Source organism: Lepisosteus oculatus, chromosome 19, assembly GCF_040954835.1.
Source record: "Lepisosteus oculatus isolate fLepOcu1 chromosome 19, fLepOcu1.hap2, whole genome shotgun sequence".
Lineage (NCBI taxonomy): Eukaryota > Metazoa > Chordata > Actinopteri > Semionotiformes > Lepisosteidae > Lepisosteus > Lepisosteus oculatus.
This window is the reverse complement of record NC_090714.1, coordinates 16977500-17003575: the sequence shown is the minus strand read 5'-3', so window position 1 is coordinate 17003575 and position 26076 is coordinate 16977500. Positions and strand designations below refer to the sequence as shown.

The 26076-nt window shown below is 46.2% G+C and overlaps 2 protein-coding genes across 5 annotated transcripts in view; one reads left to right on the top strand and one right to left on the bottom strand.

Annotated features, from left to right (window-relative positions):
• baiap2l1b (BAR/IMD domain containing adaptor protein 2 like 1b) overlaps positions 1–19263 on the top strand; it is a 42268-nt gene extending 23005 nt beyond the window's left edge. For 2 of the 3 annotated variants that reach the window (XM_015360269.2, XM_015360271.2), the window contains exons 6-14: positions 776–910; positions 4223–4375; positions 5671–5826; positions 6697–6817; positions 7260–7470; positions 10921–10980; positions 13186–13333; positions 17558–17598; positions 17680–19263. In XM_015360269.2, coding sequence (XP_015215755.1) covers positions 776–910; positions 4223–4375; positions 5671–5826; positions 6697–6817; positions 7260–7470; positions 10921–10980; positions 13186–13333; positions 17558–17598; positions 17680–17752 — 1098 coding nt within the window. In that variant the 3' untranslated portion in view covers positions 17753–19263. The remainder of the gene's footprint in view (positions 1–775; positions 911–4222; positions 4376–5670; positions 5827–6696; positions 6818–7259; positions 7471–10920; positions 10981–13185; positions 13334–17557; positions 17599–17679) is intronic. The other variant, XM_015360268.2, reaches the window with a different exon arrangement.
• Positions 19264–19434: 171 nt separating this feature from the next.
• Positions 19435–25716, bottom strand: bri3 (brain protein I3). 2 transcript variants are annotated; one of them, XM_015360272.2, is made up of 3 exons: positions 25560–25716; positions 24160–24280; positions 19435–21194 (listed from the first exon to the last, which is right to left on the bottom strand). In XM_015360272.2, exons 1-3 carry the CDS (start codon positions 25714–25716, stop codon positions 21062–21064), a joined length of 411 nt encoding a protein of 136 aa, XP_015215758.2. In that variant the 3' UTR covers positions 19435–21061. The 2 variants fall into 2 exon arrangements, with proteins under 2 accessions (XP_015215758.2, XP_015215759.2); XM_015360273.2 differs by having other exon boundaries at positions 24160–24277.
• Positions 25717–26076: the final 360 nt, after the last annotated feature.

Sequence of the window (26076 nt, the reverse complement as noted above, 5' to 3'; positions counted from 1 at the left end):
CCAGTCTGTAACATCCATTCTCTTAATGAACAGTGCCAGGGGACCTGTAATGACCCGATAGTCAGGACCTTGGATTAACGTCTCATGCAGAGTACAGCGCCGTCTAAATCCATACTGACACATTGGGGAGAGTGTTACTTACTGGCCCTCATAGCAGTAACCTGATTTTCCCATAAGAGGTCTCAAATCCCAGTACTGGACAGGCCCAGCCTTGCTTAGCTTCTGAGATGTAACTACTGTCCCATAGATCATCATACTGTATGTTACTCGTAATGCTTCAGTAATGCCCAGTAAGATTCCTTCTCTCACATGGAACAGAAGTTGCAAGGCTGCGTGGAGTTGGTGACTCTAACTTGTAGCTACTAGACAAGCCACTTTTTCCAAAGCCTTGATGTGAGGGAAGTTTCTGGATTGTGGATTGTCTATGGATCGTTGGGACATACCTGGGAGCGTTTGTTTAACAGCTGGCCAAACACATCCCACCCAATGATGCAGCCCTCCACTGAGAGTTGTGAAAGCGGACACTAATCGTATGCAGCAAATTTAAAATGTCAGGATGTAAACAGTGAAAAGAAAAATTGTAGGTATGTTAAACAGAACTGGGAGCAGTACTTATAAAAGCTGCTACTATAAAATGTACTTATTTCTGAGTGAGAGTCTAAAATCTACATCTAACGCTTAATTTATCTTCAAGTTTGATAAAAATGTGTCGGTTTTGTCTGTTGTCAGCCAACAGAGCCTTCTCTGACAGGCCTTTGTTGTCAATCTGTTGTAGGCAACCTTTAAAAGATACCAGACCGAGCACAAGTTGAAATTGGACTCTCTAGAAAGATCTCAGTCTGATCTGAAGAAACTCCGGAGAAAAAGTCAAGGGAAGAATGCGATCAAATACGAGTCGAAGGAAAGCGAGGTGAGTGTTCATTTGTTCATCCCTTACGTCCTGTCATTGACAAGCGTGCAGGGAGAGTGACAGCTGAGAGACTTAGTTTCACTTGGGCTTCCTCCCCGTCGCCCATCCTGATGACACCCTTAGCAACACAGGCACGACGAGGGCTGGGCGCGGTTTGCACAGCGAGCTCTACAGCATCTGCAGCAGAGGTGACGTGAACTCCACTGCTGTGATCTCAAGGATGACACTGCACATCAGGGGGGTAGTGGTAGTGCTGTGCTATAAACTGAGGGTATGGCACACGTAAACCTGCCCCACTCGGACAGAGCTGGCCAGCTGCGTGCACCCTCCTGCAGAGTCCCAGTCACAGTCATCACCAGACCTCGAATCAGCCTGTCTGGCCTACAGGACTCAACCTGTCCCCTGTCGGTGTCTTTACTGATGGAGCTACCAGAACCCCCTGTTTTTTCAGATTTGTCTCTTGACTGTCAGTATTTTTAAATGCAAGCAGCGTGCATTGATTTGATGTTTGAAGTCCGGTTTTAATACCCCTGCTTGACGTCGGCAAGACGGCTGCTGGCTCTTCCTCTACAGCGGCCCTGGGGGCGCCCTCTGGCCTCCAGAGGGGAGTCGTTCCTGGAGCAGCCTAGAGCAGTTCGACAGATCAAGCTGAGCGGGCACATGTGTACACGCTAAACAGAAGGTGTTTGTGGCAGCTTGGACCAGCAGCGCAAGGTGTTATATTTCTAGGGTTACTTGCAAAAGATGATGGGAAGGAGAGAGATACTAGGGATTTTAAAACATAATAATAATAAGTTATTTCACACCACTTTGCCTGTGATTTCACCTGACTGTGAGGGTTATTTTACCTGAACTTCCTTGAGCTCATTGTCGAGCTCTCCCGGTGGATCTGCCAGTGAATACAGTCTCTGAACTTCCTGGTCCTGGGGATCTCATTCCTCCCTGTACTGTTGCTCTGCAGTTTTGCGTTGGATTGGGCTGTGAGCTGGTTTCTGACTGGTGTGGGAGGAGTTGAAAATCTTGAATTTCCTGTTTTTGTTCACCATGGAGTGCCTAATCTGTGCTTTCGTATCTAGTTTTCCTTAGTTGATTTGACATGAGATCGTCTTTTTTTCTAAAACCTTTTTCAAATGTATTTCAAATTCCATTCATTGTTCAATCCATTATTATTATAATTCTTATTATAGGTGTATTGATCTGGAGCAGGCTTGACTTAATTTCCAAATCAAGCCATGAATGAGTGAAGCAACAGCACTGTCTAAAACATTTAAAGAATATTTCGTCCGACAGGACCGGTCTGCTGAGGCGGCTGTTTTGGCTCTCCTTGCCGGTTGGTCAGCAAACCATGAAAGTGTTTGCAGTGCTGTGAAAACGCAGAGAGCTGTGAAGTGCAGGAGGTGAAATGAAGGATACAGAGAAGCAGTGTCTGTAACAGTGAGTCAGTGCTCTGTATGACTGAGAGGTGATTGAGAATGGAGGGTACCACCTCTTTTCTATCCGATAATATTATTACAGCTGTCACTGCTCAGCATTTTAATTCCTTGATAAAGAGGCTCTCAGACGACCGACACCCTGCCGCTCAGCCGGCTTGTGTCCGAGTCTGGGGCTCTGCGGCATAACAGGAGCTCAGAAACGCACAACAGGAGCTCAGAAACGCAACACAAGCTGCCCCCTCTCCACCCTGAGCCGTCACTCCCTCCAAAACAGTGCGGCGGTCTTCCACTGGACGCGGCGTCTTCTGGATTCGCGGGCTGGAAGGATCTCAGGTTTCACACAGGTTGCAAAGTTAGTGTAACAAGGGGATGTGGACTTAATGAAGTGTGGTCTCAAATTAGCACTGAATGGAGTGTCTGCAAAGGCCTAATGCCTTCCCTGAAATTCCTAAAACTCCCTAGGCTCCGTGAAATGTGCAGAATGGTATACTGAAAGGTGAAGTACCAGAATAGAGCCAAAAAGCTATTTCCACTCCAAAGGGTAGTGCACCGCAGAGCTCTGCGCTAGCCATCAGGAAAATGAAAGGCAGTCTGGGAGAGATGAGTGTGCCTCAGTAAAGCACTGTAGCTCTGACAGCAGAGAGGACCGGGCTGGGCTGAAGGGCCATCTGCGCACCTGCCTCGGTGGCAGGACAGGGCAGCGGTGGAGGAAGGGCAGGTGGCCAGTGGGGCTGGAGCTGCAGCCATGGTAACGGACCGACCGCTGTGGTGGACTACTGGTGGTCACCATGGCAACCGTGAGAGAGAAACTGGGGAGTAGATGTTTCAGAAAAAGGCAAAATGTCCTTCACTTTGGGGACCACCGTACTGGTGTTAACAACGGCAGTGGAGGGGACTCAGTCGTGTGTATGCAGAGCTGTATCAGTGCCTGGATGAATGGGCACAGAATTCTCTGGAGAGTGATTTTACAGTACCAGCGTTGCACATGTGATTATGCTCTCTGTTACTGACAGAGGTAGTGCTGGAAACTAATTAAAAGCGTTAGGGCACACAAACACCGTTCCCTACATTCTTTGCCTGAGAACCTTGTTCTAGCACATTTCTTGCTATCATAATGATGTTTACCTTACAGTGTTTGCAACCTTGCAAAAGATTACTGTAATTTGCCTGCCAAGGGTAAATGGGGGTAAAAAAGTTATTCTTTTGTGATGCTTTCATGTTTATTTTCAATGCTAGGGTCTGGATAATATACTGTACACAGCAGTGTCGAGACTGTAGATTCAGATAATAAAATGTATCATAGAAATCCTAGGTTCATTATACAGCATGCATATAATGGATCGCAGTAGGTTGACATATTCCTTTGTGTTGTTAAAAATAATAATACATTGACTCAAGTGAAAAATGTGCTTGTAATTGGGGATAGCCCATCCATAAGTGAACGCAGAAATTTGAGATATTGGAAATCCACTCAAAACTAAGCAGCAACAGGTTTTTTTATTCATGCTTTTTCAGGGATATGTATGTATGTTGATCTTCTAAAGTTGCAATAGGATGGCAAATAGAAAACACTGCCTTCTGTGCAGGATCTGGGTGATGCACCATCACCAAAGGCTGCTATTTACAGCTTGCCTTGAACTTTTACAGCTTTACAACAGTCCTCCAAAGCTGTTAAAGGGTTTACTAATGAGTAAATTTAGTACATGCCCTTATCATAAATTGCTCAAAGGTGGAATTAGTCAGATAAAGTTATCATGAGTCAAACCTGCATGGACAGGAGTAAACCTTTGTCCCAGCTTCAGAAAGCCTGGCTCTGTGTGTCAGTGTGATGTGCTGGACTTCACTGCTCATGTCTCCTCCTGCCCTCTCGCTCCCCCAGTGCATAGAGACCATCACCTCTCGACAGGAGGAGATCCAAAGGTTCATCGCCGAAGGCTGCCGGGAAGCGCTGTTGGAGGAGAAGAGGAGGTTCTGCTTCCTGGTCGACAAGCACTGCACATTTTCCTATCAGATCAGCTCCTTTCACGACAAGGTGAGTCAACAAATGTGTGGTCTGCATGCAGCCCATTCTCAAAATAACAATAATCAGGAAGCACCAAGCAACACAACTGTTTTCTTCCTGGTGCTCCTGCCCCTCGATACGAGAAACCTGTAATTATGATGCTGGATAATAAGAGCAAAGGTCACAATTTATCAATAAATGATAAGAGCTGTTAATAGTGTGTAAAAGTGTTACGATTATTGTGTTTTAATGCGTTTGTCATGCAACACATTGGAACATAATAAAGGCTGCAAACGAGATGAGGTCACTCAGCCCATGTAGGATGTTTTTGTGTTACAGAAGCTAACCGGTCGGGGGATCTCAGACAGCCATTTTTTTTTTTACCACCGCCAGGGTATCATCTTCAATAACATGGCTTCAATCCAGCTTATTCCACACTCCCTCAACCCTCTGCGTCAAGACTAGCCTCTTTTTCTGAATGTTAAAAGACCACCGCATCGTTTCCACTTGTCTTCTTTCCTTAATGTTTCCCTGCCGATGCAGATTCCCTTGCAGTCTTGTACAAGACTCAAACAGTTCGGCCCTTTCGGTCAGTCAGAGTGGGACTTCCCTTTGAGTCCAGGGAAGTATCTGGTCACTCTTCTCTGAACTGATTCCAGACCATCAGTGTCTTTATTGTCAAGCGATGACCGATGTTTTACACGATATTCTCAATGTGGTCTTATTAGTGTATTGGACAGCTGTAGCACAACATTCCATGCCCCAAACTACATTGCTTACAAGATACAAGATTCTGTTTGCCTGCTTTATTGCTTCCTAACGTTGTCTCAAATATGAAAATTATGTGTCAACATAAACAACCAAGTCTTTTTCATTAGTAGACTATTTTGTGTAGTGGTTTCCTATTTTATATAGCTATAATTTGTTTTTGTTTTTAGTACCTGTATGTAATACCATTTGTTTAAAGTGCAAGTAGGCAATGAATCAATTTCCTTTACACTTAGAAATAAGTAACATACCTTTCCAAAAATATGGTTTAAATGGGCAAGATGTGTTGAATTTCTGTATAACAGGGGAAGTAAAAAAAAGATGCAGCAGAAAATAAGAACTGGTATCAAAATAAATGAATCTGTTATTTTGCTTTCCTATTTTCCCACCCTTCTTTTTTTCCTGTTTTGTTTTTCTTTTTTTGCTGTGCTTAGAAATGGGGACATTTCTAAGCACAGCCAACACAATTAGCTGGCACGGCTTCCCTGGCTGCGTCATTTAATTCTGTTTTTTTTTCTTTCTTTTTTCCTTATGTTTGAATTGCCTTGCTGGCGCAGGCCAGAGACGCTCTGAATGCGAAGCTGCCCTCCTGGCAGGAGAAGTGCTCCGATGCCACGAAGGTGCCAGACAGCGTGCTGAGCATGATCGAGGGCCTCCGGACGCCCGTGTCCGTCACCCCGCAGCCCTCGCCGGTGCTGAGCCACTCCAGCGCGGTGAGTGGGCCGACGCACCCCGGCTCTGGCTTGGATCGCGCGGCCGCCGGCGTGCACTTGCTTAACGGGGGTCCGTGACGGGAGCTGGGGAGGGTGGTCCGGTCCGGATCTCGCCTACGGATTTATATCTCGCACCCGGGACTTGCGCATGCCCTCCTGCCGCCCAGTCCCTGTCCACACCCTTGCAGCAGCTCCCTGGCTCATTCCTCGCGCTGGCTGCCCCCAGCTCGCACTCCGCTGTGTCGCATCCATTCAGCTGCAGTCGCACTACAGGTCCGGGGGGCTGGGGAAGAGCCCAGCAGAGAGGCCAGCGAACTCCCGCGCGGTTACTTCTCTGTGGGAACACAGATACTCTCATTACAAAAGACGGAGCAGGTGATTTCGGTTAAAAACGTGTTCGACTTGAGACTCAGCTCTGTCTTAAGTAATACATGTTTTTGAAGAGAGGGGAATTTACATCACAAGGAGAATGAAAACTAAAATATTCAGAGGATATCCACAGAGCTGTTCACGCCTATTCTTAGCTGAAGGAGATGTGTGTGACTTAAGGACTAGAGCACTCCGCCTTTTGCTCTGTTTGCAATCATTAAGAATGGCTTAACATATTGGAGAGGATGGCCAGATGGGATTTCAGAAGGTTTTAATGTAAATGTAATAAAACATTTTGCCTCTTTGAGAAGCCAAGAATAAAAAAAAAATGATCCTGGTGTAATTACTGTATTTGCATTCTCTAAAATCTAGACCAATTTCTAAAGCAATTTTTTCTTCCTTGTATAACTTTGTGTACAGTAATATCAGTCACGTTCTCACACAGTCCCTCCTGAGCCGCAGCAGCGGATGCATTTTAAACTGTCCATTCTTTGTGTCTAGCAAAGCACCGACGTGCCAAAGCCGCCCCCTGCGCCCCCACTCAAAGCCCAGACCAGCCCCCTTGTGGATATGTTCAGCCCTGCTGCTCCCAAGGCCTCCGTGACAACACAGAGAAGCTCAGGCAAGTTGAACCCCAAAACTGACCCCTCCACCTTCTCTGATGTAGCGGGCTGCGTGTTCAGTCTTCAGTTATTGTATCTTGGGATGTTCAGCCTTATGACAAGAGTCCTTCGAGTTCAAATGGTATTTTTGGCTCACTGAGGAATAAATCCTGCAGACTCCCCAGGTCTGCTTGGATAATATTATCTTTTACCATTTTGATATCACTTAAGTAAACCACCCCAATGGGGAATAAGGAACCTGAGGGGCATGGTTGATAAGAGGAGACACAGACAGCTCTCCAGGTCATGGCTGATTCAGGCCGGCGTCAGTTGACATTTTACTGGTAGAGCCATTGAGGGCCCACAAAGTGCAGTCGTTTTTTTTTTGCCGTCGTACTTTGCTGAAAACCTCCGCTGCTCGCCGCCTCGGAGAGTGAACCGTGCCGTTGTCGCCCGCGACAGTGAGCAGCGGCGAAGACGGCAGCCTGTCCAGGTCCATCTCCGTCTCCACGGGGCTGAACATGATCAAGCGGCCGAAGGTGAGGACCATCTTCCCGCACACGGCCGGCAGCAACGACACGCTGCTGAGCTTCGAGGAGGGCGACGTGATCACGCTGCTCATTCCCGAGGAGAAGGACGGCTGGCTGTACGGGGAGCTCGACAAGACCAGGCAGTAAGTCCCTGCCCCTGCGACTGTGGCGCCGTCTTCCTTCTGTTACACTGCTTCATTCTGACATTAGTTATATCTCATTGAATAAAAACCGCAGTCTTCGGGCTTTGGAAGCTGCTGGCTGTGTGAGCAGCCTGAAGGCTCCCCAGAACCTTTTTTTTTCCTTTCTTTCTACTTTGATCTCTGCTGCGGAATTAACACCTTCTTGTAGCCTTTCACCTCGCCCTCTGACGCAGCTCCCCCGCCCCAAACCCGGTTTTTCTCACCCTCCTGAGATGCGGACTGCCATCGCCCTCATTCTGATTGCTGTGATTGCTCAGCAAGGGCTGCCTGGGAACACATCTATACTGGTGAAGAGCTGTTCTGAGACTGCAGGTGTCTGGCTCAATGGATGCAAAGGCTCCATTTTCTCCTTACAACCCAGACATCTTGTTTTTTTTTAGATTCTTGAATGTATAGTGAAATTAAAAACAAATGTAAAGAGGTACACTTACATGTTTTAAGTGCCTGAGGGGGGAAACACTTGTTTTTTTTTGTGAGAGTTATTCAGCTTTCTTGGTATGCCTGCGAGATTCACCTGGACGTGCTTGAAACGCCAGACATGACATGCCTACTGATGACTGTCACAGCCCGGTAAGGAGCAAAATAATTACGGAGCTGTGAGAGCAGCTAATGGTGTTGGCAAAGGCAGAGTGCAGCACCTGCCTGTTCACAAAGCAGGCTGAGAATGTGTAGGTGTCAGCGGAGGGCCATGGCAGACAGCTTCACAAAGGGGGTTGCAGAATGACATTTGCAAATGTGTTTTTCTTTCTTTCGTGCTTTAATTTGGAAAACAGCATTTCAGAGGCCGTGATGCTTTGCAGCATTAATAAATCAGACAACTTGGAAAAAACAGGGGCCAGCCTGCTCTGCTCCTATAATAGTCGCAGCGGACCTTTCTGGAACTAGGACTCGCTTAACTGCTTCATCCTGTAGAAGAGCTTGGGACATGGCGGCTAACATCAGGCACAAGCAGAATCCAATCGTGTCTGGTACTAAACAAGTATCTTAAAAGATTAAACAAAATCAGTGTTGTTAATTGTAATAGGATGCTTAACAATTTTGCATTTTCTGCTGCATCTGAGCACGTCCTTTGAAATTTAAGCTACAATACCAGCTTTGTTCTGCATTACAGTTTTTAGATGTTCCTCTTGAAGCGGAGCAAAGCAGTCCTACACATGTAGATTACTCCCAGTCTCAGACATTCTTGTATGGAGTTAGCAAAGACTGTTCTCCCTCTATGTTTTTCCCTTTGTTCATTTCTGGAAAACAGTTATTTTATTTCTTTTTAATTTCATATAGTAAGATTTCTGGATATTTTAGGTATAACTGGTGTAAACCAGGTGTAAACCATAGGCAGTATTGACAGCATGAACAACTTTGTCATCCTTAATTTTCATTAAGACTTTATTTATATCGGCTTCCTTTGCAAAGTACTGTATATTCAGAGGTGAAACCAAACATAAGCTGCATTGATAATTCAGAGTTCGAAATTCAGAAACAGAATGACTTAATAAAACATTTAAATACTCATTAAAGCACCATAATGTGTAAACATCCTGCTGAAAGCTGTATACATGTATAAATAATTCATTTAAAGTAAATAATGGGATGACTCTTTTGAGCACAGTTCTCCTCACTGCATCAACACCTTGCTGATATTAATATTGTATAAAGTGCACAATTTGTCAGAACAAGGTCAACACCTGTCTGTAATTTGCTTCATCAAAAACAAATGTCCAGCAGTGAGCATTTTTGTTTCAGGTTTTGAAATTGTGCTCCAGTTCAATTTAAGCTTCCCTAATTGAGGGAAATGTTAATTGTATGGAAAGGCAGACTATCTAAAATATTAAATTATTGCAGAAGCCTCTCCAGTCTGGGGTTAAATGTGTGTTCTTCTCCATTTGGAGACCAGTAACATAAGATTCCTGCAAAACAATGTTACTCTGTCCATTTTTAAATGTTTGGCACGGGGTGTTTCCTAAGAACACTCTTGTGAAAAGAAATCACTGATTAATGATAATTGAATACCTCCAGAAGCATTAGTGGGAATCAGTCTGTTAGGCTTGTTAAGGCTTGTTAAAAGCACAGAAGCAAACAGCCCTCCAAAGTAAACAGCATCTGCTCGAAAAGAGACAGTTTCTTAGCAACCAGTTTTTCTTTGGAGTCTTCAGACTGATTTGGAGATGTACTGTATGTTTTATAGTTGTCATTACATATTTTGTAGGGAACTGTCAAGCTTTTTCAACCCATTTATTAAAACTGGGAACTTTTGTGACTTTGTGTGTCATACAGAAGTTCACAGTTACATATCAGAAATTTATGGCTTTCACCACCAGAAAATATTTGTTTTGAATATGCCTCACATATTGACATATTGCTGTTTAAGCAATAGGAAGAAATGTTGAGTTTGTCAGCATTAGTACCTTGGCCTTTAGTCCTGGACTCTAAAATTTTAAATAGTTGAAATTCTGCAATGTGAAATGATGTCTTCTTATTGCCAGGACAGTGTAAGTTTCACTCACAAGTATATTGAATTTTACATTGTGACATTTTTTTGTTCCTGTGGAACTCTGTTACTGCAGTTTGGATACAGTAACTATCCAAGTGAAATAGCTTTCTGTTTTATTTGTTATTTTTTTAATGCAATTATTTTAAGTGACTTTGCAATTACGCTAAAAGGCTTTCCTGTGACATTTCTTAGATTTGTCCTGGTCAGTAAACCAGGGTTCATGCTCTTAAAAGCTTGAACAGGATGTTAATATCCATATTTTAAGGTGCACCTCTTTCCACTTCACTGCTAAACTCCCACAAAGGCTAGATGGGTAAAAAAGCCTTCTCTCATTTTTAAAATCTTTGTTCTTATGGGGATAAAGTTTGGAAAAAAGTGTGAAAAAGAAAATGGCTCTCTTTCCACATTCTTTTCTGTCTGTTTACAAATTCCTACATAATTCTCCATCCTCTGGGAATATAGCACTGGCCGTTGGTTTTATATAGATATTATGTCCGTTGGGTTTGTATTCTCCCTGTGCTGCTGATGCTACACCTGTGTTTTTGCAATGACCACAACATTGATGGGGGTTCTGTGCAGGTGATTGTGGGTCTCTAATGGCCCTGCAGTGTCAACAGCGGACCAGCTGAGAGAAGTGTTGTGTTCATGACAGTTACATGGACAGTATTTCTGCAGGAACTCTTCGCCACGTACAAGCTGGGGGACCTGCATGCACCCATGTGGGCTGCACACACTCACTCTCCTTTACTTAGACTGCCCTACGCCCAGTATAGAGACCCTCCTTTCCGTAAAGACCGGTATGGTTTGGCTCCGCGGAGTGTAACATTTGTCATCTGTCACCTTTTTTTGTTTTGTTCTGCTGTTATCAGTCTAATAACTGCTGTGATCTGTCTCTTTTACAGGAGGGGCTGGTTCCCGTCCTCATACTGCCGGCCTTACATCGAACCGCTGGGGAGCAGCAGGTAATCGATCGATGGATCAATGAATGTGGGCACAGTGGAGAGGAAAACAAAAGAAAAACCCTCCCTGGGGAGCAAATTAAGTTATACCACTGAAGTAACTGGGGTGTCCTGGCACCCTGAGGCCAGTTTTCCAGGTTATGATTCTGCAGGCAGAGAGAACTTGCTTGCTCCTTGTTGTATCCCAGCGCCAGGATCCAGGCAATGGGAAAACAAAATAAAAGAGATGGAAGAGTGTGTTTCAGTAAGGTGGTGGGAGATCAAGGTTCACAGTGAATAAAGTGGATACAGTCCAAGGCAGCTGTCAGGTCCAGCCTTCCCAGTCAATAACTGCTCAGAGCTCCTGGAAATGAATGCCATCATCTGCTTCGCAAGCTGTGCAATTTCCTTACGTCTGCATGTGCATTGCTGAAGGACTGATGTCTCTTTTTCTTCGTTATCTAGACACAGTGACCAATTATTAGGTGCCACATCAAAGAAAAAATATTAAATCATTCTTGGCGTCATTACTAAGTTGAAAGCAAGTGCTTCCGTTTTTCAGAATCTGTTTTTTTTTTTATATTTCCACATTCCAGAATAAATATTCACTCACCTTAGGTTCAACATTGCCTGGACTCCGTCTAAAAAGTGACGTTCAGGTGACTGATTGCCGATAGCTTCCCCTTGTGGGGAAATAGCTTTGATTATTATAGCGGATTACACCTGATTGGACATCATTAAAATTAGAAGAAAGTATTGCTGGAAAATAACAGGTAATCTGATCAAAACTACAGTGGGAAAGGCACCAAGCCTACAGTTTGTGCCTTAAGATGAAGACAGAACTAGGGTTAACACATCTTTTGCTATTGGCAATCGCAGTGAGGCAAAAGTGGGGATATCTCATGCTGATAGTTTTAATGGTTTTGGTCAGGTTAAATGTTTAGAGTATAAAAAAACAACAGTTTGTAGTGCACCTGCAATAGAAAGAAAGCTCTTGCTCCGAGTATGATTTCAGAATGCTGCTCTTATTCAGCCTCACTATCCTGCTGTTCACCTTGAATTCAGAAATGACCACTTAATGTGGAAATGGAAACTTCAAGGGTCAGAAGGTTAAAAGCGTCAAACAAGAAAGTTTGAAACAGACCCCTGGAAGTGTTTGCTTTGCGTGCACTTATGAAAGCTGCTTTCCACCACAGTCGCCTGGAAAGAATGTTCTAAGTAAGCTGACACTTGGTTAACCCTCCTGACGTACTTCTGCCACTGGTCTTCGTCGTACACAATGTGGGCACAAGTGCGGAGGCCACATGCACTCTCCTGTTTCTTATCGACTCTTCGACGATCTCTTTTCAAGGAAAAATGTGAAAGACTGATTTATTTTGGTTAAATAGCTGCCAAACATACAGTACAGCCACTTTCATGTCATTACAACGAGCTTCCTTTACATACAGATGTTTATGTTCCTCTCAAGAAAATGTAATTTGTATACATGTATGTGTTGTTCTTAGAAATGCACTCGGTACACCAAGCAATGCTGTTATTTCTGCTGTGGGACGTTCAATAGAAAACAAAATACAAGTGAAAAATACAGCTACCTTAAACAGGTTTTGTAGGAAAGGCCAATGTAACCTACTGTTAACATTTACAATAATTTTGTTATGGTTGAGGGTCTGCTTGGAAGTTTACAAAATTTGATATTTCTCTCAGGGATGCATGGATTTGGGGGAAAAGTTGCAAAGTTGTCAAAGGTTGCTTATTCCAAAAGCTAAAGGCATTCTCGCCTAAAACACATCCTTTCTGTTATATCAACAGCTGCTGCTATTTATGGGACTAAAGGAGCCATTCCTTTGAGGATATTTAATTTTTGGGGGGACTGGCAGTTGTTCTTGTAATTTAAACTGTGTTTGTATTCAGACTAATATCATGTATAGTACAGTATATGTAATGTTTCAGTACGATCCAGGAGAGTAATGAAAAAGTCCCACATGGACATTAGCTATGGCATGCTGTCTATCTGACTGTGTGCTCTGTGGCGTATTGCAGCACAACTGAGGTCACTGGTGTCTGATGTGCTTTACTTGGTTCAGGTGCACTGTGTTCTTGCAGCAAGAGGACAAGAGTCAGGCTCGGGTCTGGCTGCACTGTCTGGGGTTCGAGGACAAGAGTCAGGCCTGGGTCTGGCTGCACTGTCCGGGGTTCATGAGTTCCTGCGATGTGTTTTCTCCTCCCCAGCAGCGTGACGCCAGCTCGCAGCGTCAGTGTGGCCAACCTGGCGGACCAGGACCGCGGTGCCATGGTTCTGCCGCCCCCAGATTACAACGACTCTTCGCCAACGAGGACGGCTCCGTTCAAGAGCACCCAGTCTTCCCCCGAGCACACGGTGAGTACTAGGCCAGCTGTGCCCCTTGGTCAAGTTGGGCTCCTCCGAATAACCTGCTTGGGGCCTTTTAAATCTAGTTGGGAGGACCTTTCTGGTAAGAATTCACAACATACAGCCCTTCCTTCCTATTCTCGGTTACTGTTATGCACAAAAGGCCACCCTTCAGTTCAGGTCAGTGTATTTGTCATCTGCACAAGTGCAGTGAAATGCTTATTTGCATGTGTGATACAAAGACATTAAGGAAGTGCCAGAAACATAAACACAGAACAGCAGCAGCAGCAACAACAACAACAACAAGTTAAATAACATACAGTTTAAAAAAAAAGGTCGGACAAGCAGTGTGAGAAAAACACATGACTGTGAGCCCGTGGAAGGGGTAGAGTGCAGTAATCTGACAGCCTGTGGGAAGAAACTGTCTCTGAATCTGGAAGTCTGTGCCTTTATGCTCCTGTAGCGCTGAGCAGAGGAGAAAAGTATCTTTAGCAATACTTCCAGCCTTCCTGAGGCAGCGAGCTGTAAAAACCTCCTCTTTGCCAAGTGATAAGGGTGAGGGTTACACCTGACCAACAATCCTGTGTTTGCTTTTTGTGTTTGTGGTGTTTTGTCTGCAATGCAAGGCAAATTCCTGTAAGGGTAATAAAGTATTATGAATATTATTATTACGAAACGTACTCTGTACATCTAATATGCACACTTTGTACAATTTGGCTGGAGTGTAACTAATAAACACAATCTGCAGTCCTTTCTAGGTACAGTTCACAGCAGGGCCTTGTTGTCATGTAATCTTCACCGTGAAAAGTTCTAGAGCTGTTGATGTGATACAGCCATTTTGTATCATGCAGTGGAAAAAGGCGATGCAATTAATTGAAAACGTGCACAGGCGAATACGTTTCTTTACTATTTGAGAATCTGAAGCTTTGCTAAGCTTCAAGGTCAGAAGCCCTCTGACCACTTTTTAGAAATTCTATACAGCACTCAAGATCCCAGAATTCAATGGTGTTACATTCTAGTGAAGTGTAGCATTTCTGACTTGCATAGAACTTAGACTTTAAAATACTTAAGGATACCTTCCTTGCTTGCTTTTTAGCTAAACATGGCTTTATCTGATGGCCTGTTTGCTGGAGTTAATCTTTCACAGCAGGAGGTATAATCAGAGAAAGTGCAATGTCCTTCCTCTGTATTACTGTAATGCGCAGCGGGAGAGATTGAATATTGGCTGTGTGATCTACACTAAGTCACAGTTTCCTAGAAAGTCAGTGCTAAGCCTTGTAACAAGACACAAACACACATGCCCTCACTCTGCAACCCCATGTCTGCCACCCCTCCCCTCCACAGCAGCCTGTGAAATATTGATGATCCCAGAATGCTCCTGTTCTCTCTGGCGAACAGCCTGCTTTTCAACTTGTGTAACAAAAGAAAGGTGACGTCACTCTGCATATCCGGGGCCTGGCTTCCTCGTGCTCTGGCATTACAGCCCTGGTGAACTTGAAACCTCCGAGTTCCTGCCCTTGAACCAGTGAGAATTCTGCTCTGTGGCGTAATGGCTAGTTGGCATTCGGGAAATTCAGAGTACCTGTCAAGACTTTCTTGGGGGCACAGACGTGTGTACTGTACGTTCAGGAGCTTTAAAGAACATAATGGGAGGTAGAATGTGAAAAGAAAAGAAAGTTAATCCTTCCTGTCGGTGCCTGTGTGCCCTCTAGATCAAAGATCAAGTTCTCCTGTTGCAGGTACTCTGCAGTGTGTGGGAGCCACACCTGCGGCTGTGGTACAGAGGAGTGCAGGATTTCAGTGGCTCGTCTGTGGCGTTAACTGCGGCCCCCTGAGGTGTCCGTCCGCTTCTCTGTGTCGGTTCTCCGACAGCCTGTTATATCACAGCTATTGCAAGAGGCCAGCTCGGTGTCCGCGTTGAAAACGGGGCGCCCAGCTTGTAGATGGCCTGGGAGCAGCGTGTCTCTGCAGGGGGCGGGGGACGGGACCTCACAGGGGTTCTGTGTGGGCAGGAGAAGGTTAGCTTTAACCTGTCCCCCTCCCAAGGCATCTGGAAAAGAGTCCTGCAGAGCACATGTGCTACTACTACTCCGTCTGCCTTGGAGGTGTCCAATGGCTGCTCCTGCCGGTGAAGAGGCAAGAAGGAGGGGACTGGAGATGCTCTGTGCTGCTTTGGTCTGGACAGTTCATTCTGTGTTATTGAAGTGCTTCCTTGGATGGGTTTATTACTGTGCTAGCAGGGCATAATTATTTTTATTCCACTTGCAGTACTAGTGAGGACAGTGAGGTGTGATACAGCACAGTCCTAAACAGCTGGCGCTGCATTCTGGCTGCAGGGCTGGCGCGTTGGAAAGATTAAAGTGTCCCTCAGCGATAATTGCTGCTGCGCAGGTTGTGAGAAATATGGTCTCGTGGAGAAAAGGTGCTGGGCACAGCTCCCAGGAGCCTGTCCTCTCCCAAGGTGACTCTGCTCTCTGGCTCTCAGAACCAGACTCTGGATATCCCTGGAGTTAACGCTCAACACCGGCCCCGACGTCCTGTCACTCCCTGGCAAAGCCTGCCCTCTACTGGTGGACTGGTCACAGTCTGGCCGTCATATTAAATCACTTTTCATGCCTTCCATTATTAACTAATAGTGTTAATACCTGTATTCATGTTTATCGGTAAAGACTGTTACTTGTTTTTTTTTTTAAAAAACGTGTTTGCCCCTTCCATTGTTCGGTTTTGGCTTCATGATTCCAGGTGTTGCGTGGTACACTTGGTGGAAGTAATCTTGCGTTGGGATTCCAGTGACTGGTGTCGCAGAATACATTAACTCTTCTCTTCTAGCATTTCATCCTCCTAATAATAGATGCTCGATATCCTGGTGTGATGGAGCCTGAACAACTGGTGACCTAATTATACAGTCTTGAGGACAAACGTTTCCGAAATGATCAGGGGGCAGTCATTTAAATTAAGGGGAAGAGCATTTAGAACCGAAAACAGATAACACCTATTTACTACTTGTTGTTAAAGCTAGTGTCCTGGCTGCTTTCTTAAAAAAGCTGAAGGAGACCTAGGGATTAATCTGCTACAAGTAACCAAACGCCATCTATTTGAAATCTTTCTTGATTTATAGTATTTTGCGACCTACTGGATTGATAAACGTTCTGAAAATTAAACAAGCTTATGAAGAAGTTTTTTTTAACAAGTTAATCATGGACTCCTCGTTTTTCTTACCATAAAATGCTTTGAGAAGCTACATTTAAAGGTGCAATATAAAATAAAGTTGTTATTATGATCTATTTTAATTCAAATTGGTAACAGCAGGGCAAGAAGGGCAAAAATAATGATGGAAATTTAAGTACTTTGTCATTTTGTATTTGAAGTGATCATCGGAGGTACTTTAACAGTTCAGATTAAATGAACGAGTATTTCAAGAAGTTTTAGATTCCTGAATGATGATATGCAGTGATCTGGGATGTCCTGAAGGAATGTGGGCCCATCTCTGCATTTCCTGTGACTGGCATGCAGAGACACTGCCACATGACCCACAGCTTACTGGCAGGAGCAGCCCAGACATGAGCCCAGCTTCCCAAAATATCTCATTCTCTGTGAAGCAGTGTAGTAGATAGATGGGCTGATGGTTCAACACCATCATATAAAAAGCACATTCAACATTGAACACGCATAAAAGCATAACTTAAAAATCACTTAAGTTGCATAAAATCAAATAGTGGTTGGAGAATCATCACAACAGTACATGCCATGATGAATAAATGAATTAGAAGTGGGTGGAATACATTAAATGCCATCATTAAGCAGTTTTATTGCGCAGAGAACAAAGAACGTCTTATAAATGCTTTTGCTCTTATGATGTGCTGTAAGTATACCTCGAATTGTAAGTGTAAGGAAGATGCAGGGTGCAGGAACGAGGGAAGAAAAGCAAGAGCAGAGCAGTTCGGAGGAGAGAGAGGGAGCTGAGCTGAGCTCCTGCTGCAGGCTTTCCCCTGCCCTTGTGGGGAGGTCCTGTGTCCGGCCAGCCTCAGACCAGCTCGGGCCAGGTCCCGGGACACGCGAGGAGTCGCCGCTCGTGTTTGGTGGTGCCCGGCCTGCCCCAGCCCGCAGTGTGCTTGGCTGCAGGCCATCCAGGGACAGGCTTTAGCCCTGAAGCCCCTGGGGCTCCTGGTGACGTTACCCGTCCGCAGGAACGTGGGCTGCGGTGCTGATGACCCGTCTCGTGCTGTGTTGCAGGTGTCTGAACCCAACGGCATCCCGAAGCTGCCTTTCCTGGGGTGAGTGTACAGCCTGGAGCTGCTGGGGGGTGGGGGGGATCAGTGAGGCTGGACTGCTCACGAGGGGTCTTCTCTCCACAGGGGGGGTAACCCATTTACCACCGTCAAGCTGCGGCCCACTGTCACCAACGACAGGTCGGCCCCCATCATCTGAAGGCGCGGGGAGCCTGTATCCCCACGGCGTGGGGCTCCCCTGCTGTCGGGTGTGAGCTCTCCCACAACCGGAGCCTGCGGGGCCCTCTCGCACCGCGACACCCGAGGACAGAGGGCCTGCGTGTGGCGGTGTGAAACGGAGCCAGAGCTATATTTTTAAGAGCTTTTTTGTTTTGTTGTTGTGAATAACTGTACACAGGTATAGGATCATGACTCGCGGACAGAGGTCTGGACAGGGTGTTGCATCAGACTTGTACATTTTATTTCTTTGGAGAAAGTTGAAAAAAACACCTGTCATCGTATGAGTGTACTTGAAGACGGAGTAGACCATATATATTTTTTTTTTTGCTTGTTAAAAAAGTCTTTATTTGCCATAGTATGCTAGACAGAATATGCTGTATGGGATATGGAATTATTTTTTTGCATAAATGTAAATATAATATTTAGGATATAAAAAGTTTATGTTCTTAAAAGTTCATTCAGGAGGATGTTGTCTTGATGTTTTTAGTAAGATGCTTGGGCGCTGCCACAGTCCTTAAGCAGTTCCTTACACTTGAGTATTTCGGATTGGGACAGATATGCCTTGTGGAAATACGCGTTACAACAGATTTTACCAAAGACGTTTGCCTAATGAAGAGTGCCACCTACAGGTAACATGTGGAAGGTTTCTGTGGGGGCTGCTACATAACGAACACCGTAAAATGTTTTATTCCCTTAGACTTCAAGAAACATTATTCAGCTCCAGTCCTCATTCACACTTCTGATAGTTCATTACCCCCTGTAGCTTTGTATAATGGGAGGCATTAAGAGCAACAAACGCTAGTGGTTTAAGCTTAAGTTTCTAATGTCTCCCAGTTTATAATGAGGCTTTTGCAATTAAAACAAACTTTGCCTTAAGAGACTTTCTCTTCCTTGTGATATTTTTCCCCCAAACAGCATTCCTTCTCCCTTTCTCCCACTGGAAATACAGAACACAAAGTGATAGGACCGAATACTGTGTCTGCAGGTGGATCCATGTCAACTCTCAGACCCAAATGAGAAGTGTAGATTTGCCTTTTCTGGTTTTGTTTTTTTCCCTGCTACATTTCTGATGGAGCCTGTTTTTGTGACTGAGCTTTGATGGTTGGCTGGTAAATGCATTCAAGTCCAAAAGCCAACAAGCTGTGTGTGAATCCCAGAAACGGAAACATTCTGTTTCTTGCATAGGCGTTTTATTTTGAGAGAAAATGAGGTAGAGGAGCTACACTTGGCTAGTGATTTTTCCTCATACAATAGAATGCTTTTCATTTTTTTATATTGTTTAAATAACAAAAGTATATTTTAAACCGCTGATGTAGATTCTGTTGCTTTGCTTTCCTGTGTCTCAATGAAGATCCCAAAACTCTTGGGAAAATTAAGTGTCAGTGTGAACTGCAATAATATATTTAATAGGGTTGAAGTGAGAATGTTGTTCGATGATCTGTCTATGGCCACTTTTCCTTCATTGTTCCAGAATAAAAGCTTTCTGATGAAGCAGGGGGTTTCTATGTCCATGTGTGTTTGCTAGAGGCTGGGGTCAGCTCTGTTGCTGGATTGCGAGTGCTAAGACAGGCAAGGAAGAGGGTTCCTCTGTTACAGCGCAAGCCTGTGGCTCCAAGCAGGAGAGCAAGCGTTCATGTTGTGTTCAGATTCACTCCACAGCACTGCCGATGCTCATATACCTTTATTTACAATTATTTTCCAATATAAAAGTTTTTCCTCATTTGTGAAAGCAAGAGTAGTGAGCTTCAAAGCAAAGCAAACAGCCCTGAAGCATTAACAATTACATCTTAAGGTACAAGTTACAGACGACGCAATAAAGCATGTCTTCTCATCCATTCCCGTCATTAGCTGCTACACAGAGAACCAGATTCTTAGCATAGCACAGTGGGAAAACACAGTGATTGTCTTGGATCGGAGGAGAAACGATGGTCCAGTAGTTAAGGGATACTAAGAAACGCTCCTGATCTGACAAGTCAGGTTACCAAATTTAAGTGCAAAAAGAATTGTGCACAACTCCACATGGCTAAGGGTCATTAAGGACGCAAACATTTTCTTGAAGGTAGACAACGACCCTTTACAAAACTGCCTGGATTTTACAAAAGGTGTCCTTTATGTACTAAAAACAGTGCAGGTACAGTATAATATGGCCCCAGACCAGATGTCAGCTATTAAAAAACTACTCTGGTTTTATAAAAAAAAAAGGTTTCCTCATCTAAGTGCAAACTTGTCAGGTTGGTCTGTGGAACACGAAGCAGAGGACAAAGGAAAAGGTTCCAAAGGTTCAAGTCCAAAGTGGTTCAAAATAACAATGCATCCAAATTGAACTTTAAAGCTTTAACAATTAGCATTACCTGAAAAACTACACAAAGCTTTTGATCAATCCTGCTCACTGAGCACTGCCCCTATTCTCTTTCTCTCTCTCTCTGCTAACTAACTTTCCTAGACAGCACTGGCTGATCAAGACTCATCTCCAGCAACAGGAAAAGGACCTACTTTGCCTTCCAGAAAAGATACACTGCATACTGATGGCAAGACATCTGCTGCAGGTATTAAAAGTCAACCAGCCTTTTAATAGGGAAACCGCCAATGGCCTCGTACCTAGGCTGCCGAGACAGACAAGGGTACTTGCAATTGTATTACAGTTCAATTGCGTCAAGAAGCAAAGTACAGGGCAGAACCCGTCGTCAGATTCCTGGTTTAATCCAGAAAGACACAGGCAGAACACTGATTCTCAAGCACTTAACTCAGGGAAGAGGCACAGCCCTGCAGAGATAAAGGAGATGAATGTGTCCATATTACACAGTGACCATCGCCAGAACGTCTACCGTTCGCCAACGGTGTGGTCGGAAGCCGCAATCGCTTTCCTTTCCACTTCAAAAGCCAATCTCTTCTCCTGGCTGCAAATGAACTATTCTCCCGCAAACCAAAGGACAGTGGGTAATCATTGTTAAGCAGAACCACTTTTCATATATTTGTAATAATTTCAATTTTGTATCTGGGAGCTTTTTTTTGTTTTGTTTTGGAAGGCACCACTGACTGACCGATGAACAGAAAAAGGATTTCAGGACGGCATACACACATTAATTAAAACAGATAATCACTTGATCAATCATGTCATGCATGTGAATTGTTCACATGTTCGATTCTTTAATCGCTTGCCGTTATAACCTGGAGAGTCGATATCTTCGGCAGGAACTGCACGGCTTTTACTGACGTGCAAGTGAGAATACTTGGGGGGGAAATGCAACAGAAGAGCAGAGGCCTGGAGATGAGCCCCGGTTTGATCCCTCTAACCGAAGGTGGCCCCGCAGTTGGGGCACCTCCTCTGGCGCAGGGCGAGGCAGAAGAGGATGCCAATGGGGAAGAAGATAATGGCACACATGATGCCCAGGCAGGTGAAGTCGTCCTCCAGCACCCCGACTCTGCGCGAAAGAACAACCAGCACGTTAGATACACGATACCCTCTCTTACCATGAAGCCCACCTCAGTCTCCAGGGTCGGTCTTTATTACTGTTGCATTCCTGAATTGGGGGGTACAGGGCAGGAGATCAGTTCCACCCTGGCTTCCGGGAAGGACATGGATTTAGGAAAGGCACAGCAGGTGTGGCATAGCCCACTGACAGCAGACACCATGGTAGTGTATAAAAAAAACACAACATTTTATTGTAGTAATGTTGATTTCTCTGTAATTGTTCAGTTTTATGAGGAAATCTGAAATGGCTGGTGGTAGGCATTTAAGACAATGCATGCATTTTAAATACACAGATGGGAGAAAGTATACAGTAAGGGGTGTACATGCTACCTTCATGGACTCAGTCCTTCAATTATTTTGTACAGTTGGTTTTTATTAAGAAGGCACCTGGATTGCACACACATACAACTTCTTTTTCCTTCAGTGTCCATGAAAAGGACAAAAAGAATGACGTTTGTCTTCAACTGCTTTGCTCCTCAAGCTTCCACACCGTGAGAGAACAGAAGAAACACAACAGTGGCAAACAGAATCCACTGCATCTCGCAACACAAAGCACATTGCAAATTTCACCTGTCGCTACCAATTCTCCAACTGGGGCGATGGAATTAGTGGAGTAACCCTAGGATCTATACTAGGACTTCCACAGGGAAGCAGTAAAACAAGAGACAGTATTGGTATATGTAGTTAAAAGCACAGAATTTAAATCAAGGAACTACAAATTGACATAATGCACTAGCAAGTGCCTGTCAAAATACTGTATACAACTTAGGGCACACTCATACAACAAGAGATAATGCTGCTGTAGGATTCACTGCTGGACTCGGGAAGACTCCTGCTCTGGCAGGTTAAAAGAAATGAATCTTCATAGTCTCAAACAGAGAAGACTTGATTCAACAATTCATAATACTCAAAAGCCATTAACCAAGTAAAGCCAACAGAAGACTTCAGAACAGTGAAACAACACGACGTTAAGGGCTAGTGTCAGTGAAACAAGGGAAACAAGCTGAGACAAGCAGCTGGATTTGGTATTTCCTGATCACAAACTCGACAAAGCCAAGAGCAGCAATCTTGGCTTTTTCCATCTGTAGCACACAATAAAATGGAAATAAAACACCCAGAAAACCCTTCTTGGGGATTCCTGGTAGGCAACATGACTTCAGCCAAGTCTGGAGATTCACATGAAAAACAGGGAAGTCGTTCGTGCCACAGCAGCAGAAAGAAAAGCATGTCCTCTGACCAGAGCCCTGTGATTCAGCCACTCAAGTTTCTCCTCCGGTCGTCAGCCGTGTGAAACCAAACACTTTCCTTTAAAAACGATCGGACTTTAGAGCTTCACAACTACATCTTCCATACTTTTCCTGAACTACAGTTCTGAGCTGGTGGAGTTGTGTGGATTCAGTATATTAAGAAAAGAATATCTGCAAATGAGAGGAGCCATTTGACCCATCTGGCATGATGAGTCGTTAGTAGCCTGTAGGCCCAACATCACATCCGGCGGTTTCTTGAAGGAAGTCAGGGTATCTTTCTCCAGACTCCCACCACCCTTGAGGTAAAGAAGCGCTTCCTGTTTTCAGTTTCCCAATGAACTCAACATGTAGTGATGACGCGAAACGATGCGTCAACATGAACACTGAGACTTTTTCCATAAGTAGCCTCTTCTCAGCTTTTTCCCCCATTGTGTTTCTGTAGTTTATGCTGTACGTGCACACCCTCCTCATCTGAGAACATCTGCAGCCTTGGCTGGTTGACCAGCTACACCAGAATCTAGATCACCGGTATAAATTGGGAACGGCTGCTGTTCTAGAACAGATCCCTCTGGTACTCCACCAATTATCTCACTCCAGTCTGGGCGCTCACCACTTATCTGTGCTGTTGTCGTTAAGCAATTCTGTCTGAACAAGGACAGTGCCCTAAAAGCCTACTGATGGGGTTTGACATTTACTGGGCCACAGGCGCCACACGCCATCCTGAGCGCCTGTGGCCAGACCTGCATCCCTGGGTTATGAGTAATGTGTCTGTATTGTTGATAAGATATCACCGGGCTCCCAGGGTGTACTAATCCTCGTTGTGCCTGAAGCACTTCCCTTTTTCTACTAGTTAATAACGGAAACGTCATCCTCCTTAGTGAACAAGCGAAATGCCCCACCAGTGCGTCGGCCATTTCCCTCCCTTTGTCTAGAAGTTCTCCATTATTGTCCCAGGTAGGTTTGAGCTCTTTTACTGGCCTGCCTGGAAGCTCTTTCAGCCTCCTCTCCATTTCCCTCGGCCTCCCCACTGTCCTTTCCCACCAGAACTACTCCTTTCCTTCAACTGGATTCTGTTCTTTACCATTTAACAGAGCCCCTCCGTTTCCCTCATGTGTCCTATTGACCTGTTGAACCGTCTGTGATACCTGTCTGATCCATCCACACTGTTCCTGTCCACTTTCCCCTCATTCCTCCTCTGTCCCCTTTTACTTCCCTTCAGCCGTCCCCTTCTCACAGGGTGCCTTCCGGACACCGTCCCCCACAGAGCCTCGCGAGGGACGAAAGAAACCGCGTGGCTTAGCAGCGGGTCTGTGGTCTGCCGCACTCCACCAGGGCAACACACAACCTGCTCTCTTCCAAACCGCTGACAACCACAACTGGAAACACACACCGTTTCTCAGAACTGCACACACATCCTGGGCGTTCCTCGAGCAGGCCGAGCTCCACAAGAGGCCCTTGTCGAGCAAGACATCCTCGTGTGTGTGTGTGTGAAGGACTACAGACAGGTCACCTCCAGCCCCCAGCGCCCTGCGATCTGCGATCTGTAAGCTGACAGGAAGCAGTGCAATGCTAACTCCAGCCCTGGCAGGCTGCCTAACAGATCACATGGCCACACCGCAGTAGATCACCTTCTGCAGGGAGAGAGAGAGAGAAACAGGTCTGTCTTACCTGCAGGCTGGGCAGCCCCCTACCACCACCACAGAGGGCTGGATAATGGTGTACGTGTTGGGGTAGTTTGGTTGCTGGCCAACAGGTGGCAGCTGTGAGGGAGGCTGCTGCGGATATCCTGCTGGGGAAGCAGAAGGGAGAGAAATCCCAGTCAGAGGCCCGAGCCGAGCTACGCATCCGCCACTTTGCTCGCAAGCAGCGAGCGGCCACCTCTGTGCCCAGGTCACACAGCTGGGAGCGGGGGTCTTCCTCCAAGTCCCCTGGAAGATGAAACCGCAACCCTTCCGAGAGCCCCCGGCACTGGGAAGAGCTGTCACCTGGGCCAGCAGCAGAGCTGCAGTCCTGGACCGTGGACTGGTGGTGTGGGTGTGTGGGTGTTGCATCACTGTCATAAGCGCCGGAGTATTATTAGACCGTGTGGGCACACGCAGCCTGCAGGCGGGCTGAGGAACGCCTGGAGCCCTCTCCCCCAGTGCGTAACCATGGCGATGCCGGCCGGCCCACCAGCCCACCGCGGGGCTGTCCGAGTGCCACCTGTAACTGGCAGGAGAGGAGCTCCTCCATCACCACACCGGCCAGCTGCTCTGGTGTGCAGCCATGTTCCCTCCTCGCCAACGGTAAGACACGCTTGTGTACGAAAAGACGTTTGTCTGCCTTTATCACAAAGACAACGGGTTGAAGTCGACTGCCGACTTCACGATTGAAGAAAGAAAACAAAGTTTTAGAAATACAGTATTAGAAAGGATGTCACGGCAAAGACTTAAAACAAAACAAACGGCGAGCTCAGCGCGGCGGCTGCAGGGGGGCGCAGGAGGCACGATGATGTTTTTCCCCCCAGATCCGTCAGGAGGACACCGCGCGCCGGAATAATCCGGGTCGGGTCGCGGCAGCGCGTGCTCCCGGCTCATGACCGGAACCCCACCCCCCCCCCGCAGCTCGTGCGTGCCAGCCGGGGCAACTGGAGCTCCGAGCCCGCTGTCCAGGGCGACCCCGCCACCCCCCTCGGGAGCAGCAAAGGAGACGGGACTGCAGGGGTAACAGCTCCCTTGACACCGCGCTTCCCAGGTTTTTCAGAATTTTTCCAGTGCGGGTTTCCGGGAAAACCGTTTCCTACCGATTGCCCCAAGACTGTGGCAGAGCCAGGAAAGAGGGAGAGAGAGCGCTTTGACAAGACCCGAAGATAACCGATAAGAAGAAGCCTTGACCTCTTTATGGGTGCGAATATGTAGCCACCACGCATCCAGAAAACGGCAACAAACTCGCCCCCGGCTCCCCGTGTCGGCGCGCATCGGCTGCGACCCACAAATCTAGCGAGCTGCGTTTCGGAGGCGGGAGACACGTCCAGCGGGCGGACGCGCCCGGCCGGCAGAGCGGCGCCAGGCGGAGAGAAAGCCACTTGCCTCGGCCGTCGGGGAACTGGTAGGGCGGCGGCGGCTGCTGGAAGCCGGCAGGCGGCGGCGGAATCGCGCCGTAGTTGTGCGGCTGCCTGTACTCGTAAGCCCCCGGCACCGCGTTATAGGCTGGGGGTCTGTCCTGCAGGAGAGGCTTGCTGTCCATGTCCGACGTCTGGCCGTCCTCGCTTTCCTCTTCTCGCCCTCCTCCCTCTCTCTCTCTCTCCCCAACGAGCCGCACGCTGGACTCGCCGAGTTTCCGCCTCTGATGTCCCCGAGAAAAGCGCACGAAACTGCCCCCTCCTCTTCCTCCTCCTCCTCTTCCTCCAAAACAAATGTGCGTGTGTTTTTTTTTAGGGAACAATGAAAAAAAATCGTAGAAAAACAGAACAGAACGGCGGGGAGGGAAAATAAAAAGAAAAGCGAAAGTTAGATCAACACCCGCCTGCACAGCGACAACTTTCTTCTGCCCGACACTCGAAATCCACCTCGGCTCTCTGCGCGTCGGATCCGACCCGGGGGGCTG